General features: G+C 42.6%; 3 protein-coding genes across 8 annotated transcripts in view; 1 reads left to right on the top strand and 2 right to left on the bottom strand.

Annotated features, from left to right (window-relative positions):
• The window catches only part of tinagl1 (tubulointerstitial nephritis antigen-like 1), a 42712-nt gene extending 27795 nt beyond the window's left edge, over positions 1-14917 (bottom strand). Inside the window, exons 1-2 of one of the 2 annotated variants that reach the window (XM_086194402.1) lie at positions 14671-14917; positions 12933-13006 (exon numbers count right to left, since the gene is read on the bottom strand). In XM_086194402.1, the coding sequence (XP_086050528.1) occupies positions 12933-12961 (29 nt within the window). In that variant the 5' untranslated portion in view covers positions 12962-13006; positions 14671-14917. Of the gene's footprint in view, positions 1-5335; positions 5471-12932; positions 13007-14670 lie in introns of those variants that run through there. The other variant, XM_086194401.1, reaches the window with a different exon arrangement.
• On the top strand, positions 14519-19733 carry cfap300 (cilia and flagella associated protein 300). 3 transcript variants are annotated; one of them, XR_015111390.1, is made up of 8 exons: positions 14519-14825; positions 14951-15032; positions 15395-15464; positions 15544-15701; positions 15770-15942; positions 16024-16090; positions 16258-16455; positions 18916-19733. XR_015111390.1 is itself a non-coding variant. In XM_086194405.1 (7 exons), exons 1-7 carry the CDS (start codon positions 14716-14718, stop codon positions 16402-16404), a joined length of 807 nt encoding a protein of 268 aa, XP_086050531.1. In that variant the 5' UTR covers positions 14521-14715; the 3' UTR covers positions 16405-16762. The 3 variants fall into 3 exon arrangements, 1 of the variants encoding a protein (XP_086050531.1); XR_015111389.1 differs by having other exon boundaries at positions 14521-14825; positions 16258-16669; positions 18916-19732; XM_086194405.1 differs by lacking the exon at positions 18916-19733 and having other exon boundaries at positions 14521-14825; positions 16258-16762.
• Positions 16732-20463, bottom strand: part of kcnq4 (potassium voltage-gated channel, KQT-like subfamily, member 4) — a 44645-nt gene continuing 40913 nt past the window's right edge. For all 3 annotated transcript variants that reach the window (XM_086194398.1, XM_086194399.1, XM_086194400.1), the window contains one exon: positions 16732-20357. In XM_086194398.1, the coding sequence (XP_086050524.1) occupies positions 20160-20357 (198 nt within the window). In that variant the 3' untranslated portion in view covers positions 16732-20159. The remainder of the gene's footprint in view (positions 20358-20463) is intronic.

Raw genomic sequence — 20463 nt, 5'->3', positions numbered from 1 at the left:
TGGGGGCAGTAAAGGGTAAAACCTGGACAGGTCCTGCAGCCAGTCCATCACAAATAGAGATGTTTTCACCTACGGGGAATTTACAGTCACCAGTTAAACCAACTTACATGTTTTAGGTCTGCAGGAGGAAGCTGGTGAACCCGCAGAGAACCACAGAGAACCCACACGGGGGAGCAAGCAAACCCAGGGGTTTTTGAGACAGCTACCCAGACCAGTCGACAGTATGGGTGGAGAAGACACCTGGTGATGGTAATGTTCATGGTGATTATATCATTAGCATGAAATAACATAACTGAATAAATGTTAATACATTTTAGGTGAATAAATACTTACTACACTGCCTAATCCGTGCCCAGGTTTCTGCCTCAGTTCCTCATACTGATGACTGTGGTTGAGAACAACATCTCCCATGATCCCATGTTACTTCACATCAATCAGCCTTTTTTTAATTGCTTTAATGAAGATACTTTTAGAAGCAAAGGTTACAAAACTGTACATTTATCTTTCAGGTTAAGAATGCTGGATGGGTATCCAGCAGACTGACATGGTGGTCCCAGAAGACACAGCTGCTGCAGAGACCCCCTGCCCCACCCACCCTGCCCCTCTTAGGCTCATCAATATGCTGAAGGCTCAATCAATGATTGTGGCACAGCAGGGTGCCAGACAAATGTATGTGGGGGAGGGTCCCCCGAAAAAAATCCTGTTGAAACAAAAGAAAACAAAGAATTGTACAACAGGAGCGTCCTGACTTGGTTGCCCAGTAACATTGAGATAAAGAGCGAGAGCTTGAGTATTAGTTATGTTCTCTTTAAATATGTCGGCCAAGACCATGCACTGTCATCGGTCATCATGTTTTTATGATGTCTGAGGGTATAACGAAGAAACATTTCCTCTTTAGTGAACAAAAGCTACATCGTATACATAATCTGTTTGAGGTCATCGAAAAGCAACTGCAGCATCATCGCCTTTAGAGAAGAAAAAGGTCTGACGTGTTGAAGGTGGTTGTGTTGGAAAGCTACAGAAGAGTGTAAGGGCTGAACATGAGGAAAGAAAATGACAGGAGGTAGGGTTTTTTTCATCGTGCACTTTGAGAAAAAAGTCGAAATGTCGAGAAAAAAGTTGAAATACAATGTCGAGAATAAAGTCGACCTTTTGAAACTATAACAACCAACGCATCTGACTGCGTCTTCAAAAATGGCGTGCAGGCAGCTAGATGAACTGGTGAAACTAAACTTTGGACTCGGCTTAGTAACAGAGAAATACTTTCTCTTTTAGCTCCCAAACACACTGTAGTTATCAGCATTCGGACTCTGAAGAGACTGTGCTGTAAACTGTGACTGCTCAGAGGGAAGGAAGGAAGTGTTCCAAAGGAACATATGTCGACTTTACTCTTGATATTGCATGTCAGTGTTTTTTCTCAACATTTTGACTTTTTTCTCAAAGTGCATGATGAAAAAAATCTACCCCTCTCACTTTTATTCTTATGGGTGGCCCGAACACTCCTCCGTAAAAAGCAGAGGAGTTGACCTACACTGATTTTTTTTTTCCTCTCAGAAGTGAAAAACGTTTAAAATTCTGGAAATAGGAATTTAACATGAACTAACACTGTACTTTTACCAAGTTTGTTGTCCAAGAGCTTTAGCTGTACATTTGTAATTAGTCCCCTGCCTCGTTCTGTTAAAGCGTTTGCCTTGTTGGTGCAGTTTGTTTTTGGCGATCGCACTCGAATTTGCACTGAAGCAATCTGTTGAAAAGGAAGTCTTGATCCAGCCACTGGAGCAGTAAAAACACACTCTGATGAATTTATGGTGCGAATCTGATCTCGTTCTGCTCCTGTAACCAGGTGTGCTTTGCATTTTTGAATGCTGCGAAACACCCCAACTGTAATATTCTATATTTAAGAAAGAAGTACTAGACATATGCAAATAAGAAATATGTTGCAGGATGAAGGACCTCTTTCCCTCCTAGACACGTCTGCCCAGTTAATGATTGTGGTTTATGGTGATGCATTTTAGATTTTTCAGTGTGAAAACCAACCAAACCCAGTGCGAACAACAGGTGAGAAAAACAAAAAGTTCCACCCTTAGAAGACGAATAACGCCTCAAACCTACCTGACAGAAATAGAAAGATGTCAGACAGGGTCTGTTTGTACGTGATGATGAGTTTGGTCTGGGTCACTTTTCATCAGGCAACACTATAATTATGGTTTCACAACTCTTACGCAACCTCCCGCTTCCAAATGAAAGGTGCATGTTCTAAGTTTTATTGTTACCACAGTCTGGGTCATTATCACTGTAGGTTGTTTACCTTCCTGTGACTTCAGTTGTACTAACATGTAAAGAATGCGAGTTTGCACATCTACCGGCGGCGAATGTGTCACGTTCAGCGGAGTATGACTGTGACGCTTTGCTGACGGTAAATGCACAGCAGCTTGATTGTTGTCATCTGGATGAGGAGTGCCTGGGAGGACCCCCAGATTGACAGACCCCTTCCTCAGAAACGGAGATCACCAGATGAGAGAGAGTGTGATTCATTCACAATTCACCAGTGAATCACCCTTGATGGGTGTGTTTCACAATATCTGTAGGCGGCGTGTGTTGTAACATTCATGTATGGGTGTACATTCGATATAGGCTGACACCAGCCAGCAGTGACTCAGGCTTAAGGCCTCCAGATGTTTGACTGTGACACTCAATTCTTCAGGGAAGCAGGAAAAAAAGGAACCAGATATCAGATCACCAGTGCTTCTGTTTGTGAGCTCATTTCCCCGAAAATAGACTGAACTGTGGAGGCTGAGGACACATGGTAACAATAGAGCCCATACATACACGGGCTGTGCTGTCAGAGGGTGTGCTGCAAGGAAATGCACGCACACACACACACACACACACACACACATGCACGCACATTGACATGCACAGAAATTGTGTGCACATACAGATGCATGTATCCGAAACGACTTTACATGAGTTATATGGAAACTAGAAAGGGCATTGTGTGGGGACACAAACACACACACGCATGCGCACACACACAGTCAATCTGAGGAACAATTCTCTCATTCTCCCATTTGGTGCACACACAATCCTCCCATGATGCTCTGCAGCATGACTGGGAATCCCAGCTGCACTGTGTCAGGATAGAGGCCCTCTCTCTTGACCTGGTGGAGGAGTGGATACGTATTCCCCTCCATCTTTCTGGTGTAGTCGCTCACACAGGGCACGCTGGAGGAGTGCAGCAGGTCGTGAACAACAACGAGCATACTGACGGCCTGCACGTGAACAATCTTTCAAGATGTTTCCATGGCAGTGAGCAGCAGGTGTACAGAAAAACACCCACATCTTACCATTGATGACAAGTACAGACATTAGGGAGGTTATTGGAATTTTACTTTTTTACAGTTTGTTCCTGTTTTGCTGCAGCTGTAGTTATATGACACTACCGTTTTGTTTTGCAAGCACTGGATGTACTTCTGGTTAGCGGCTCCATGTTTCACACAAACAAATCTGTGAAGTGAAATTAAAGACACCTCTACACTGGTCTCTCTATAATCTCCTTGTTCAGACCCAGGTCAGGCTCAAATGTCTTCTTGCATGCAGTAAAACACAACCCATGGCAGTTTCTTTTGTTGTGCTTATCTCCCAGACAAAACACCTGCCCCACAGCTAGTCGGCAGGGAAAGACGGGGATGGGAGGAAGGAAGAGCGCTTTTCACAGTGACTCCAATAATGTGAAAAGCTCACGATGCAGACGTCTGAAAGTGTAGTACAAGAATTTTCCTGAAAATTTAAGCCAACGGTTACGTGCAAAATCCATATCTGTTTCTCTTTACTTGAAAAAAGGCATGAATGTAAGTTATTGTGTGAATTATGAATTTGTATGTATGCATGACCAAATTCATTTTCTGCAGTTGCCATAAATTACATAACATTTCCACCCACATGACAGGAAAGAAAGGTCTTCCCAAGGTGCTCGTGCTAGTGGCTTTGGGGTCTGTTCATGGCTCACGTCCAGACGTGGACTTTGTCTAATGTGGTTCACTGTCACTCGCTTCAGCTTCACTTCTTTGCTTATATTTGGGGTTTGAGTTCACGTGTGTTTTCATTGTCAAAAGTTCACAATGGCCATCATCATTTTCAAACTTGTGGAAAAGGAGCTGAAGCTGTTGCCAGTCAGCACTGCTTCATACAAATACACACAACTAGCTTTTGCCTCCACGTGTTTATTTGTCACTGTACTACTGTTATACCATGATACTGTTGAAGTACATCTACGCTTTGAGTCCTTTATGCTAATATCAACAGTATGGTAACATTAGCATCCTGATATTAAGCCTCTACAGTGACAGAATGTTGGCTTATCAATATCAATCAGCAACAAAACATGAATGACAGCTGAAGCTGATGGAAATATGTTGGACTGACCCCTGAATCTGGCATATAGTCTGAGTTTGATATTCTCATTGTTCCCAAATTTAAAGAGTCATTACTCCTTACCTTAGCTAGAAAGTATAATGTATTTTGTGAGAAGTTTTTAATTTCACTCTAGAATGTTCTCCCTAAACGTAGAACAACAATCCCTGAAATATTTTAAAAATGCTACTAGAGGCAACACAGTTTTGGTAAAAAAATCAAAAACTTGCTCAAAATATTGTTAAAGTTTAAATAACTTAGTAAACAGTGGACTTCATAAAAAACATTTGGAAAAATTTAACATCCCTAAATGTTCTTTAAATATTTCAGTAGAACATTTTTCTTGACATCATTAGAACTTGTGGCTAATGTTAGCTATTGCTGGGTAACACCTTTAGTAAAGCTGAGATCAGAAGTCAACACACAGTTGTCAATGTGGAAGTGTTACACTGTTTTGTCCGGTTCCTGCAGTTTCAGGACTTCGCAGGCCAGCATATTTTCAGTAATAGTCGCAAGTTTCAACTTGTCTCATCATGAATCTTTGGCCTTTACACACCAAGAGGTTGGAGGTCACAAAAGCGAGTAGAATTCCTCTATTCTTCATGTCTGTACAAGATCCATCTAAAGTGGCAGATAAAGCGGAGCAACAGACTGTTGAACTGAGTGATGGACCCCCAAAAAAATCATCTTAAACAGACAGCCTAGCTCAGCACGACCTCTGAGTCAAAGGTCAGTGGCGCCGTCTGTCACCTCTGCCTCCCTCACGTCCGTAACCTTTGATTCATATTGATGGTGAAACCACCAACTGACAGAATAATTGTTGCTGACTGAGAAGTGATTCATTCACTTAGACACTGAAAAAAAAAAACCTTGAATTGCAAATTGCATCTATGAGCAATCATGTCAGCAAAGTCAAATATACCTTGTGCTTGATAAGGATGATCGATGATGACCGGTTGTTGCAGTCAAAAACACGAACCACAGTGGAACATCAGCAACACAGGAACAAGTCAGCATCTCAACACGCTGGCGTTTCCTTTATGCATCACATGTTCAGTTATTTGGCATTTCAGTTACTCCTAAACAAAAAAGTAAGGAGAAAAAAGCAAATGCAAAACAGTTATGAATTGATAAAGAAAAAATTATGATTAATTGATATTTCACCTCGGGCACGGGATCTTTCTGTGTGGAGTCTGCATGTTCTCCCTGTTCCTGTGTGGGTTCTCTCTGGTACTCCAGCTTCCTCCCACCATCCAAAGACATGCACTTGGGGACGAGGCTGATTGATACTCTACATTGACCATCGGAGTGACTGTGAGTGTGAATGGTTGTCTGTCTCTATGTGTTGGCCCTGCGATGGACTGGTGACCTGTCCAGCGTGGGATAGGCTCCAGCACCCCCGCGACCCTTAATGTAGGAATAAGTGGAAGACAATGGATGGATGGATGGATGATATTTCACCATCATGTCACAACATAGAACTATTAAGTCAAAATTCTTATTGGAGTGAGACTTTGCTCTAAAGGTGCATTTGGCCTTTCAAGTGCTCACAAAATGGCACCACATAGCAACTAACCAACTCTTAGATGATAAAAATCCAATTTTTTTTCTATATCCTGCCATATGTTCAACAATCTACAAACATTTTTATTTGAACTAAAAACAATCTGCAACGTTTCCGGTTGGTCACTGACCCACCGTAGCGGCAAGTGTGACCAGTTGGTACATTCCGTTGAGCCAACTTGCACACGCTCATTTACAGTTGGTTTTTAGCTCAAATCAAAGTGTTGATGGATTACTGAGCATACGGCTGGATAAACGAGATGCGGATTATACCGGACGGCGTGATTGAGGGTTTGTTAGCGGATAATTTGGGACAGTTATGCTGTTGTTTGCAATTCGTGGAAGTTACAAGGAAGAAATGGGGGGGGGGGGGGGCCTCAAGGAGGATCTATTTGTGAGTACATTCAAAGCTAAAAGTACACTTTTTGACCGTATTTTTATTAAATTTTCCACTTTAAAACAAAATCAGCATGTCGTGAAACCAACACACAGCAAAAAAAGCTGAAGACTGAAAGCTTCCTCTGATCTAAAACTTTCTTCTTTATCTCCAGGCAGGTCTGACATCAAATACAGTCACAATAAACCTGTTCAAAAAGATCCTTGTTGATGTTTTATGAAATAATAATTATTAGTATCATCATCATCATGGTGTACTTAAATCAGCACATCTCTGCACTAGATGACGAGATGAAGCGAGTCAGCCATGGACGCGTCTAACAAGGCAAAGTCTGTTGAGTAATACTGTGAGTAGCATGGTGGGTCTGGTAGCTTTGTTTCTCCTGTATTTAGCAGCTGCACTAACACATCTCAGGCGTGCCGGACCAGTTCACAAGAAATTATGCTTTTCCAATCAGGTCCCGTGCAATAGTAACAACAACAACAACTAAAAAAAAAAAAAGATAGTTTCACAAACAGGTTGTGCAACTGCTTAAGGATGAAAATGAAGGAAACACATGTAGAAAGACAGGGGTGCCCGCTGGGAGAAGCGAGGAAAGGCACGCCATAGATTATCTCTCATACATGATGTCATCTCTACCCTTCAAAGTAAAAGACCAGAGGAGGCCTCAGGTGGTGCTTCATGACCCCCTGCTCCCCCATCGCAGACCCTTCATCCATTTCTGCATTCCCAGAGGAACCAACACACCGTGGTGGTCTTAATACCCTTGCTCAATACCTGTCACCCACTCCTGCACTTATCCAATCATCAACGGAGCAGAACAGATCCCCCATATTGGTTCTATTGACCTCTGTAACACCCGCTGTGAAGTCTGTGGGAAAAAAAATCTATAGATGATACAAACATGTCTTTGGAAGGAATTGTCCTGTTGGCGGGTGGCACGGTGGTGCAGTGGTTAGCACTGTTGCCTCCCAGCAAGCAGGTTCTGGGGTTTGAACGCCTGGAGCACAGGGTCTTCCTGTGTGGTATCTGCTTGCTCTCCCTGTGCCTGTGTGGGTTCTCTTCGGAACTCCAGCTTCCTCCCACAGTCCAAAGACATCAAGAGGGGATGAGGCTGATTGATACTCTAAATTGACTGTAGGTGTGACTGTGAGTGTGAATGGTTGTCTGCCTATATGGACTCAATTTTTTTTTGGACTCAATTTTTATATGTGTTGGTCCTGCCATGGACTGGCAACCCATCCAGGGTGAACCCTGCCTCTCACCCGAGCGATAGAAAATGGATGGATGGATGTCCTGTTAGCAACCAAGCTAATGAGTTTGCTAACTTTAGTCCTACCGACTGAATCAAATATCACTCTCCCTTCCCCTTAAATACGCCGCAAACTGAAGTGAGAGGAAATTCCCTTAGTTTGAAGTGATGACTCACTAGTCGCTGCATCACCTCAAAGTATCTTACCACAAATAAATGGATGGATGTTTGGCCCAACGGAAGAATATTATTTTATTTGGAGAAGCATGGAGTTCGGGGGGGGGGGGGGGGACTGAGTCAGCATGTTTATCACTTGTTTATTCTGTCTGAGTATCACAACTGTTGTACAAGAGATCCACTGATCTCTTCAGGGAGGCAAGACTGAGGACACGTCTCCGCATTTGGAATGATTTGGTTACAGTGTTTGTGTGTGTAAATCTAGATTTGTAAAGAACTTGGTAAAGGGATGTAAATTCAGGGGAATATTAGACTCTTGAAATTTGATCACTGTCCTCTCTAGAATCTACAATCATCCTCTTAGTGATTTGCTTCAACATTACACAGTTGTCAGACTTGCTGTTTATGAGCACCAACCCCCCCCCCCCCCAAAAAAGCATGTGTTTCAGAACACGCTGATGTCATCCATGCACAAATGTTAAAGCCAAAACAAAATGGCAGTTCTTGAAGTGACCACCTGAGGTTGACTCCAGCAGAAACGACATGTTTACAGCCTGATTCTGAAAGTTGGGTTGAATTCTTTCCTCTTAACGTGTGACAACTGTGGGAGATCATTTTTTTATAACACTTACTGTTCGGATTATAGTTAAGTCAAATACGAGCACAATTATCTTCTAGATTTTCCAGTAATCTGAGTTATATTGTGTGGGGCACTGATATAGATCACGTGAGAAAAATCTGTAACTCTCCCAAAAAAAAGGCCCAGCAGTAGTAGAAGAAGATGCTAGCAGCTGCTATGTTCTCCCAGTCTCCTCACTGATAGCTGGGCCGTGGAGATGTGACTCCACTGAGAAAAAGAGAAAAAACAATCTTCAATGTTCATTAAAAAAAAAAAAAGACCAAGCAAAACGACAACAAAACACATTACATGGTCACAAAATAGAACTGAATATTCTTTGGACGTTGAAAGATCAGGTAGTTTTATCAGTTTTTAGCACAGTTGGGTCTGCTAGACTCCACCATCTCCAAATATGGTCACCTCAGGACGCAAAAAAGTCAAGATGGTGACGGCAGGCAGGGAGTCTCTCAGTAACTTTCTCTGTTGCCAGTCAGTGAGACAGGACCAAAAGCGTCTCTGTCAGAGGCAACGAGAAACTGGCAACGACTGTGAGATTACATTCCTGGATGCTTGTGGAACATCCAGCATCATGTTCCATGCCATGTAGATGTACACAGACTGTTTCCATGGAGACGGAGATGGAAACGAGGCAAGCAGATGACCAGAAGCGCACGTTGAAAAGAGAAACAAATGTCAAAGGGCAGAGAGCTGCAAGACATGAACAAGTTCAGTCATCAGAATCAAAATGATATCAATGGAAAGTCTTAGTAATAATATAACACACACACACACACACACACACACACAATATCCAAGGAAGGCCTTTAGAGAGGTCTTTAAATATGCTGCGTCGGTTCACTTGCATTTAAGGATGACATGATTAACTCTTGGTGGTCAAAGGTCAAAGGTTGGTAGGGTTTTTGCCAGCTCACATGCTAAGAATTATGACAGAATTTCACACAAATGCCTAATGGCACAAATTATGAAGTGCTGACACCCAAAAGGCTAAAGGTCAAATTTAATGTCATCAAAAAAATAAAAAAGCTAACAAAGAAAAAAAATACTTTTTTGGCCATATTCACCATTATCTCAGTGACAAGTTGAGTCTGCTCTTCCTGTAGCGTACAGGGCGGATGTAAATGCAAATGGGCTTTTTGGCCAAAACAACAGCCTTGACAACCTTCTTACTCTTTTCTAATTCTTATTTTTCAGATTTTTTTAAAATGTGAAATCACCCCCAAAAATTGAATATGTACACACATACATGTTTTGTTTTTTTTAATTGTAGATTCTTAAAATACTTGTCAAACATTAAAAAAGAAATCTCAAAATGTACCCTGGAAATATTGCATTTGATCCAAAGTTTTGTTACTGACTCCAAACAGTAGAGAGTAAATGACTGAAAAAGCCATCTATTATTTCTACATGTAGCTTTATCCTTGGGGGGGGGCTAATCACACTTGAGGAGGGGCGGCGTTAACATGGAGCAGGTCATCTGTCAATCACACACATCCACACTAACACCTACAAGCAATTTAGAGGAGACAGTTCACCTTCACCTCCAGGTTTTTGGTCAGTGGAGGGACCCTGTGCTGCCCCAGGGTGAGCATGCTAACACCACACTTCCCACTGAGCACAGCTCTAAATGACTCATTTTATATCCTATGACTGGCCTCTTGCCTTCAGTTCCCTCAGCAACACACAACTAAAACTGGGAGGTTGACCAGTTTGCATTTAGCCTGTTGTCCTCCATCTTTGTACTCTCCTCACCTCTCTACACCACCTGCCCTAGAAGAGCATAAATACCCTCTAAATGATAACACACCTGTTCACGACATGCAGTAGCGCAAAGCCATGCGTCAACCAGCACATGTTGTTCTGACCTCTGACCTTTGCAGCGGTCAGAAACCTGATGAAAGCACCTGTCCTCCATCCTTACATCTGGGCTAACTGCTCCCAGCAGCAGAGGCAAGGTACAGGAGGAGGAGACACAGTGCAGACCCCCCCCCCCCATGTCATCAAACACACATTAAAGCCTCACCACATCAGTGAGTCTTATCTTGCAGAGACTACCCCACACACACACACACACACACACACACACACACACACACACACACACACACACACACCCTTGTGGCTCCTTCCACCTCCATCTCTGTACCCCTCAAGCTCATCTGCCCCTCCTCCATCTCTGCGTGCCCCTGCAAGGTTCCTGTAGAATTCCCAGAATATCTTAGATACACTATCACACAGTGGAGGGAGAATGAATAAACAAGGCTAAATAAATGAGGAGTGTGTGCTTGCAGGAAGACATAACAAAGTAACCTTGGTTCCCGTCTGAAGAAGACACGTAAAACTGTCAAGAGGAAAACACACCGCAGCAATACAAACACAGCTTTTCTTCAGCTTCGAGTTTAGGTGGCAATTACGTCTAATTTAAGGGTTCACATTATTAATCCTTTATTTATTTATTTATTTATTTATTTTTGTTCTTTTGTTTTGGGCATTTTTTTTTTGCATTAAAGACGAAGTTCCACGGATGGGGGTGCAACGGGGGGAGATGCCCATTGTTGCTGTGTACAGCTGCAGCGGAAAAACAGAGGAGATTTCATGCCTCATCTGCGTAAACGCCAACCTACATCCTGTGGTGCATCGTCTTCTCTGTAAAGTTAGAAAAAGTCTACATGAATTTAAACTTCCAAAATCTTCAGATCGTAGTCCCGGATGAATATGACACTGACACTAAACTGGGAGAAATTACACTGATATGTTTCAGGTCACAGATTATAGTGTAAACATCATCTAAGAATGCATAATTTGTGTTTCGTACAGTAGATTCATCAGGAAAATATGCTGGAATGCACACAGAACTAGAAAAAGAGCACAAAGAAAACTAGAGGTGTTCTCTTTAGTGACGGAGGACCGACGAATGTTTAATATTTGCAACTATCACGACCCCTACCTACACAACACGCCAACAGACTGACAAAGATGAAAGTAAAGCTAAAAAAACAAAACAAAAGATGAAAAGAAATATCAACTTTTCAGAGACACTTTTTCAAGGCTTCCAAGGAATTAAAAAAAAACAACAACACACATTTGACATGTAAATATGAAAAAAGGGTATTTTTAGTTTCTGCTAAAGCAAATATTATGACTGTAAGTCGTTTTAATTCACAGGATGAATGTGTTTGTGTTGGATCTTGACGTGAACCAGACGGCAGCTCTGCAACATCGCAGTAAACCATAAAAACACAGGAGCTGATTGACTGAGAATAACCACACTCCCTTTAGCACTCTAAATAGGATGAGAGGAGCTCGCTGTGACATCACTGGAAAAAGCTTCAGATTGGGATTCATCCATTATCAAAATGCTACTGCAGGACTTTCCCATTGTTCCTCCAAGTCACGATTCTTTCACTCGCTTCCTGCTGCTATTCTATATTTAAGTCAAACAAACGTATCGTACATGTAACATTGTTCCATCACCTCCTTTATCTTAACTGATACTCAAACAGAAACAGGATAAATGGTGTCGTTTTAGTTCCTCGACGAAAGGAAGCAGACTCTCAACCTTTCAGGAAAATCGAGATGTTCTCATATCTTCGAGTTATGAAGACAAATGTCTACAGACCGACCCGATGAAGACGACAGTGGAAGCAATCTAATTTGAGCTTTCTTAAACGCTCCTCCTGCAGGCCTCTCTGGGCGGAGACGCTGCACGCTGGAGCCGCGTTAAGCCTCTTAATTGTTTGAGTGACATTTGGGAAGAGAGCTCAGGTCAGATAATGTCATTGAGCTTGTAACCTGATCAGTTCAGTGGCACTTAACGTCAGCGACACCAGCGTTCTCCCTCGGCCCAGGACCTGTTTGCCCTAAACGCAGTTATCGCCAGAGGAGTCTCTACTTCCCTCTCCCTCCCTCCGGTCCCGCTCTCGGTGGATGTGCTCCAGTCCAGTTACTCACTAAAAACAATTTATCGAACATAAAACAAACCTTAGGATGGACTGTGGTACTTTTGCTGATGCAGTAATAACCCTCATTCTCACTGCATCTCTGCTTTAATTATATTCTTGTTTTGACTTTGTTTGGTTTCATGTTTTATGTGATTCTATGACCTGAGAGTTTGCTTTGACAGAGATGTTAATCAAAATGAGGCGCTATCAGGAATCTAAAGATGTCAAAATAACAAACAAAAGGACGAACGTGAAAACAGACACTACCCAAACTGACTTTACCAAATCTATTTTCTTTCTTTTTTATTTCCTATTGTTTTTCCTCTCATTCAACCATGAGACAATTTTTTCCCCCTAAAGAATGCAAACAAAAACACGTCCATGTCCTCCGTTGTAGCAACGGCCTTGCACACACACATTTTCCATGGTGAGTGTTTGAACAGAGGAGGCTGCTCTCCGGTGCCACCGTCATGCTATTGTCATCACACATGATTACGTATGTAACATTCCTGCTATTGAAAGTGTGTGACTGGCCTGGAATGATACGATCACCTCGTGCCAGCATTCCTCAGCTGTGACATCCTCACACCTGCCTCGCCGACGCTGCGCCAGCTTGCACTTTTGATCTAGATAGAATCAGATGCAATTAGCATGTAGCAATCGACAATGACAACAGCTTTAATAACCTGACGGAATCATGTCCAGCTGTAACGTGGCAAAACACAAATGCAAACTCAATTCTCTCATCTTCTAGGTGTGTTTTCACAGCTGGCCTTCGCCCCGTTATACACCTACTAGACTCACAAAATGGCCCCGCGCTGCATGACGGCGTATTTAAATGGACAGTACAATCAATACTCCAGTTATCATGTGTAGTTTCAGAGAGGTTCAGCGGTTAGCTCATGGGGTTATGGGTATTTTTGTTAGATCATGACAGATTTGGTTATTATTATTTGGAGGCGGAGCAGATGAAACCATGACCGTTGCTGCTGCCAGTTTAAATAACAGCAACAATCCTGTCCTTTATTATACAATCAAACTGGATCTTTAGACATAACAAGTCCAAAAATGACTAGAATTTGCAGAGCTCATTTCAACAACTAAATTTTTTTTTTTTTAAATCAACAATAATGACTTTTCTATAAGAAAAATACAATCCCCACATATGGCAGTGGAAGGGAATGTGCTCATATGTGTGCATATATATGGGTTTCTATTCATGCTTCCTGGTCAACTGCACACATCCTTCCTAAGGGGGATATCTGGGTCTGGTATGTACATCAAGGAAATCTCACATCCAGGATCATCCTGGAATGTTGGGAATGAGGGGAATTAAATCAGTGTTTGAGCCTGAATGAACACACTTATTTGTAGGGTTGTGGAGCAAATGGAAGTTCTATATAAGTTATAATTGTAAGACTAATGGATCAAGTGTTTCTGTCAGTTTGCAAGACAAGACGAGCTCAGTCGACACTGAGGCACTGTGGAATTGCGTCGCATGTTGATTGTCTTCAGCAGGAAAAGACAAAAACATTAACATTTAGTGAAGTTAAGTATGCAAATAAGCACAAGTATTAATAAACAAATCCAGACATTAAACTTTATCTCAATAAATACACATTCTGGTCATGAAAAAAAGGCCATCTGCTTTTCTTTTTAAAGCATTTTCTATTTTCTTGTATGCATTGGACACAATTTTTTTGTTTTGTTTTGTTGTTGCTGTCTTTATGGGGTTCGGTTTTGTCTCTGTTGGTATGGTTCCAGGTTTTTTTTGTTTCTGCCGTCCTCTCTTATCAGCTTGCCTGATACAAAGCACTTTGAATTGAATTAATTGCAAAAAATGTTAAATGGGTTGAATTTTGTCATCTATTTCTTTATAAATTTTTACATTTACTTATATCTGTAATTCTATTGGTTATCTATATATTTATTTATTTACTGACTTATTTATGTGTTTGTACCTTTTTGTTTTTGTTCTCAAAGCAGGACAATGTCGCCCCCTGGTGGCAAAAAAAAAACTGTTCCGTAAGAAACGAGGACCTTTTTAGCTTCATTCTGCTTCATTAGTGACATTTCTGAAATCACGAAAAAGCTTTTTCACGTCAATAAAGACCAAGTCAGATAAATTAATTATGTTTTGGTTTGTTTTTGTTGTTGTTCTTGTTGTTTTAGCTTTCTGAGACATAGAATGCTCGAGTGTCGAAGCTGCCGCATCCGTTGTCAAAGCAACGCGACGCTGAGACGGGTAGAGAAGGCTTGACTGCTCGTGTCTTCGGCCTGAGACACAAACCTGATAGAGAAAGAGTAACACCTGCTGCTGTCCGACACGGTCAACATGGCGGGAGAGAAAGCCGAGTTCGAGACAAGTTTTTCCTTCGGTCCGCTTCCGTCCAGGAAATTCTCGTTCCTCCGGGAGAAAGACACTGTACAACTGCTGATGAAATGGTGAGTTCAATCTCGACTCACGCGAGAGTCTTCCTCCGTGGAGACGTCGAGGGATGTTCACGACGACTGTGTGTGTGTGTGTGTGTGTGTGTGTGTGTGTGTGTGTGTGTGTGTGTGTTTTCCAGGTCCATGCTCGGGAGGATGTCAGCTCATTCTTTCAGCTTCGACCGGAAGTTTCACTCCTACCTCAGTGAGAGTTTCGCACAGGTGAGAGCCGCCATTATAAAGGTGGTTGCTTAAGTTATATATTTATATATTGTAGTCTACATTGGTAGTTAGTATCACTCAGCATTGGCAGAAATAAGACAATGTATTAAAAATAGTCTTAAAACATGGTAGTAAAATTAAGCTTGTTTCATATTTGGTGTAAAATAATAGTGTTAATGTGGAGTCTATAAGTCACGTGACATGGTAGCTATTGAAATGTATACATCAATAATCAACTAAAGTAATCTTATTTCCAGTCTGACTAATATCAGATACTGATTCAAAGTCTCCAGGTGCAGTTTTACTGATTAAATTTGACAAGTAACATGGAAGAATTTATCTTTAACCCTCTCTCCGTGTAGTGTTTCTTCAGAGACGCCAGCGTGGTTGCCAGTCTGACAAAGATGGACCCTGGAGCCTGGGGGTCTCTTGGTATGGATACCCCACCAATACCACCACCCTGAAATCCTTAGCCTCCGTATTCAGTGAAATGTTGATTATTTCTGCGTAGACAACGCGGCGGTGTGCGTCGACGTGGAGGAGGTCCCGTGCACCAAGGTCTCCATGGACTTGTTTGACCCCATCTACTCCTGCGGCATCGTGACACCCTCTGGTCGTGTGGTTAAATGCTACCATGACGTTCATCCTGACTACGATCAGCTCAGACAGGTGAATGTCTCTTTCTAGCTCACCTGCCCTCCTGCCTGAGTTTTTGACTGCTTCCTCCGTCTCTCCAGATGCTGCAGGAGGAGGACTCTGAGAACTACTGTGTGGTCGGGAGAGCTGAGAGAGAGGAGTTTCTGTTCCGTCTCTTCAAGCACCTGGTTCTGGGAGGAGAGCTTTGTCAGTACGAAGACACCATAGAGCCATATATCAGAACCACCAGGCAGATCTACAAAGATCTGATCGGGTGAGTGCGCTCCACTTTGTGGAGGAACTTCAAGTCTGCATAAATCATGATCTAATGACGTGCGTCTATTTACGGTTTCAGAGTTCAGAAAGATCCGGAGACCAAGGGGATCAGTGTCTTCTCCACCGTGCTGAAAGTCTCTGTCCATGTGAGTTCCTGTCCAAAGTTAACAGTCCGACTGAATTAGCTTTTTAATTCAGACCTTTCCATGTAGATCAGGTCTACGTCTGACTGAGACCCACCACTCTGCAGCAGGAGACTCTAGTCACTGTTATAAGCCAATGTTGTAATGCATGGTTCCCCTCTTCACTGCAGGACGAGTCGGGCAGGCGTTACCCCGGGAGACGGCAGGCGGAGCAAAGTTTTGCCTACCTGATAGTCGACCCCTTCAAACAACATGTGACTCTCTTCTACCACTGTTACGGTGTTGGGATCTTCTCGTTGTTGATGGACTCCATGTAGTACTTTTCCCAAGGACTTCACCACAACAGTCTCACACACACACAAAGACAGGTGATGGAGGTGGCCACTGAAGGCACCAACCAGCTCGATGATTTCTCCCCCTGAACTGTGATGACGAAACATTCTGAGGAAGCTTCTCGTGATGTAACATTCGCAGCCTTCCTCAAGTGAACGTTGGTCCCTTAACCCTTTAGCGAATGATGTGTCGACCTCGGGCAGCTTAACAACGGTGAATAAAAACGTGCCTCAGGAATGTTTCAAAGAGGTTTGTGGAGAACAAATGACACCAAAGACTTGATACAGTTCAAAGAGCTTTATTGAAACAAATAAATTAATAAGTTAGTCAAGTGAGCTACTTCTAGTCTCGGCTGACACACGTCTGTGCGTCTCTCAAGGATCACCGGTGTGGATTACATTAGAAAATAAGAACTCTGATGAGCGCCATCTTTCATCAACCAGTAGCTACATCAGTTGGAATTGGAAGACTTTGTTAGCATTATCGCTTATTGCTTTGATCAGTTTGTGTGTCATTCTAACAACAATTCCGACGCCTAAGAGAGCAGTTAAAGGGCAACGAGCTGGAATGTTAAATGGAGGCAAGTCAGTGAATGATTGGATGGTGGGATGACACGAAGAAGAGTGGGGTGGGGGAGAGAACGTGCAGATTGAGTCATGCAAAAGCATTCAGTTAGACAATCAACTACGGTTTCTCCTACTTGGTTTCCTAGTCTAGCGCCCCCTAGTGGCCTCAGAGGTAGTTGTGTGGAAGCCTGATCGAGGTGACATGCTTAAGAACGCTCACATGCCTGCAGAGTTTCCAGTGACCATACAGATGTCCATGCCTCCATCCTCAAGATGTGACAGAATAGAAAGTGCTGAGTGGGTTTTTGTTTGTGTGTGTGTGTGTGTGTGTGTGTGGGGGGGGGGGGGGGGGGTCCTGATGGAGATAGGGTACTTAACATACATCGAATGCTGGGATGAAACCCTAAGGATGTGTTGAACCTTTCCACCTGTTCCATTGCTGCCTGTTGATTTGTCTGTTAGCAGGATCACACAGGAAGTACCAGATTTCAAGGTGTGTGTGTGTGTGTGTGTGGGGGGGGGGGCAACAAGTTAGGTAAGTAGAAACCATTAGTTTCTTGGCAAATGCAGGCTTTTTAAGGGTATTTTATAACAATTTCATTAATTTCTCAGGTATATTTATTTTTTAAAAATCGAGCATATTTACAATGATACTATAGTAGTATGTTCTTTTTTTATAGAGGGGGGTTGCATATAATAGAGTGGGCTATTGTGCATTCAAGTACCTCTCTACTTTCTAGTGATACTTCACCCAAAGAAGTATTTTGCCTTTCAAGTAAACGCCAATCGATGTCTCGAGTTCACAAAGGCATCTTTTCCCTCCTAAATCACTTCTTCGTGACTCTAGAATGCAGAAAGAGCCAGCCATGCATAGTTAGCTTGAAGCTAATAGTGCTTGACAGCTAACAAAAAAGAAAAAAGAAAAACAAAAAGCCCCAAATGTCTGTTAACAAACTTTCAGACACATTATCCACGTGTTTGTGGGTAGTTTTGTTGTTACGTCTGTCTCCATGAGCGTCACGCTAAATATACATAGCCGGCTCTTACAGCATTGTGGAATAACAAAGACATGCTGTAGGAGGGCAAAGACATCTTTGTGAGACACCTACTTGTGAGTACTTCAAAGGTAAAATACTTCTTTGGGTGCTTTAATACTATCATGTAATGCAGTTGCATCGTTACAGAACAAGGACATAGAAGGCACAGTTCATCTCCTCATGTCGTGACGTCCTAACGTTTCTAATAATCAGACCAACACTTAAAACATGCAATACAGCCTTCTCACATACATGACCTCAACGTTCTAGGTGTCAACGTTCCGTCTAATCATGCCTCTTAACAAGTAGGCATGTAAAGATTAATTTCGGGCCAAAGAATAAAGTTACCTGGCATTTCTCCGTAAAATGAATGCGATGCCAAATAGATGTACTGTCGACGGACGAGACCAGAGCAATGAAGTACATTCACTGTCAAATACTGTAAATAAAAGTCTCGTTCAGGGAGAGCGCAAATGTTTTTCTCTGCTCAGATACAGTTTGGTGAATCATCTTCGACTGATGACGTTAAAAAAATATACCTATGAGCTCTGCAAGGTGTGTGTGTGTGTGTGTGAGAACCTGACTAGCTGTTTTGTGTCATCCACAATTCAAAAAAATGCTACATTTATTTAAAGATCATATCAAACTAAATATTTAATCCTACATTCAGTTGAACAAATCATGGGGGGAAAAAAACGTAAAAATTTGCCACTATGTTAAACTGAATCGAGTGCATGTATTACAGTAAAGACATCAATTGATTCAATTCTACATGACAAAAAAAAAATGCATTATTTATATCAAGTGCCAACATGTTTAAGTTAAGATTTCCTCTCCGTGTGTGTGTGTGTGTGTGTGTGTGTGTGTGTGTGTGTGTGTGCATGCTCTCCAGTTAAGTCCACTAGCACAGAGCTTCTCCTGTGCATGAAACGTCTCCGAGACAGAATCGGAAGAGAGAAGAACATCAGTGAAGACGACATCTTTAGGTGGTGGAGCCATTTCCTAAGATGCATGCAGTTTAAGAAGATAATGGCCTGAAATTCATGCACCTGTTGAAAAACTGGCCGAAGAGGTTTTTAGAGCATCTCCATAGCTGCTGCCTGTAGTAGAACTTCCTGTGAGGAAGATTGTGAAGTTAGGACTGACTGCCTGAACCCGATAAACCTGACCTGAGGGTAGATGTGAGTTATGAGCAGAAGAAAATAGCATAATCTGACTGGGGATCGGAGAGCTTTTTCTCTGCAGAACTTGTCTGAGGAACATGCACATCTGAAAAGTAGGCAGCAAGACAGAGAGGTTTAAATGACGTTAACGTAGCCTTTGAAACACTGAAAAAGAAGGATTTTTAACTCTTTTGGCTTTAATAAACCTTCCATAAAAAGGAATATTTGTTAATTAAATGCCAGCCAAACTGGGAATAATGTCCTTTTTTCCTTTTTTTTTTTTTTTGCAAGTGGGCTTGTTGGAGACTGAACTTTTCAGAGAAGGAATGATGATCAAAACATCCAGCCAGCTCTTTTTTCACGACAGGGCAACTAACTTTGTACCCCGGAGGTTGGGTGCTTTTTCAAGGTAGGCGTCCAGGTGCAAAGGAGCTGATTATTTCTGTGCCGACGGCTCCTTTATTTAACCACAAACTGCGGGTGGCACCTTACATTCATCACCTCATCAGAATTGTGATGCCACATCAGTGAACAAACAACATGGCGCGGCACTTACAGCGCTGTCTGTCAACTGAGTCAGGAAACTGTCAGTTGATTCAAGCAGCTGAGAAGAAAGACGTGAGGCTGAGGGGAGATTTCTCTGATTTCTTCCAAATACAGACAACGTACAGTTTAAGATTAACATTAGCAGGAGGTGGTGACAGTGGTTCTGTAGTCAAGTAATTTGTGCTCCTCTCTTTATCTAAGTGGCGTGTTGGTGAGCAGCTTTGGCTCCTTGCCAGGTGGCGCCATCCTGTGGCCTCTGGCTGAATCAGCTCCAGAGAGGCCAGGATGCAGACGGGAGATCTGGAGGTGGGTGCACAAGTCGTCTCAGACAGAAATGAAATGTAGCTGAAGAGAGGAAACTTAAGAGTTTAGACTGGGCTGGAGGGTGTTGTGTAAAGGGACATGTCTGTGTTTGAACAGTTCACTGTCATTCCAAATTACCACTCTCAGACTGGTTGAGTGTGTTCGCAGAGGGGAAGAGGTCTCTTTGGTCCGTGGGGCTGTGGTAGTCAGATGTCAGGTCTGGGTCCAGGAGGGAGGACAGGGTGAAGTGGGATGAGCCTTTCTTGAGGCACTGGGAGTAGAAGTTGAGTAGAAGGTCCAGCTTGTTCTCTATAGACTGAACCTACACACACACACACACACATACACACACAGGCACACGCATGCATGCACGCACACACACAAACAAACACGCACAAACACACACATCAAGCCAAAAATGCTCCCAT

This window comes from Aulostomus chinensis, chromosome 22 (assembly GCF_037954235.1).
Source record: "Aulostomus chinensis isolate RoL2024-O1b breed Wild chromosome 22, RoL_Achi_v1.0, whole genome shotgun sequence".
NCBI classification, from domain to species: domain Eukaryota; kingdom Metazoa; phylum Chordata; class Actinopteri; order Syngnathiformes; family Aulostomidae; genus Aulostomus; species Aulostomus chinensis.
This window is presented reverse-complemented; position numbering and strand designations above follow the sequence as displayed.

Coding starts and splice junctions, on each gene's coding strand:
- cfap300 (XM_086194405.1), top strand. CDS start 14,716: ATGGCGGGAGAGAAAGCCGAGTTCGAGACAAGTTTTTCCTTCGGTCCG. Junction 14,826..14,950: donor GTACAACTGCTGATGAAATG/GTGAGTTCAATC, acceptor TGTGTTTTCCAG/GTCCATGCTCGGGAGGATGT. Junction 15,702..15,769: donor ACTACGATCAGCTCAGACAG/GTGAATGTCTCT, acceptor CCGTCTCTCCAG/ATGCTGCAGGAGGAGGACTC.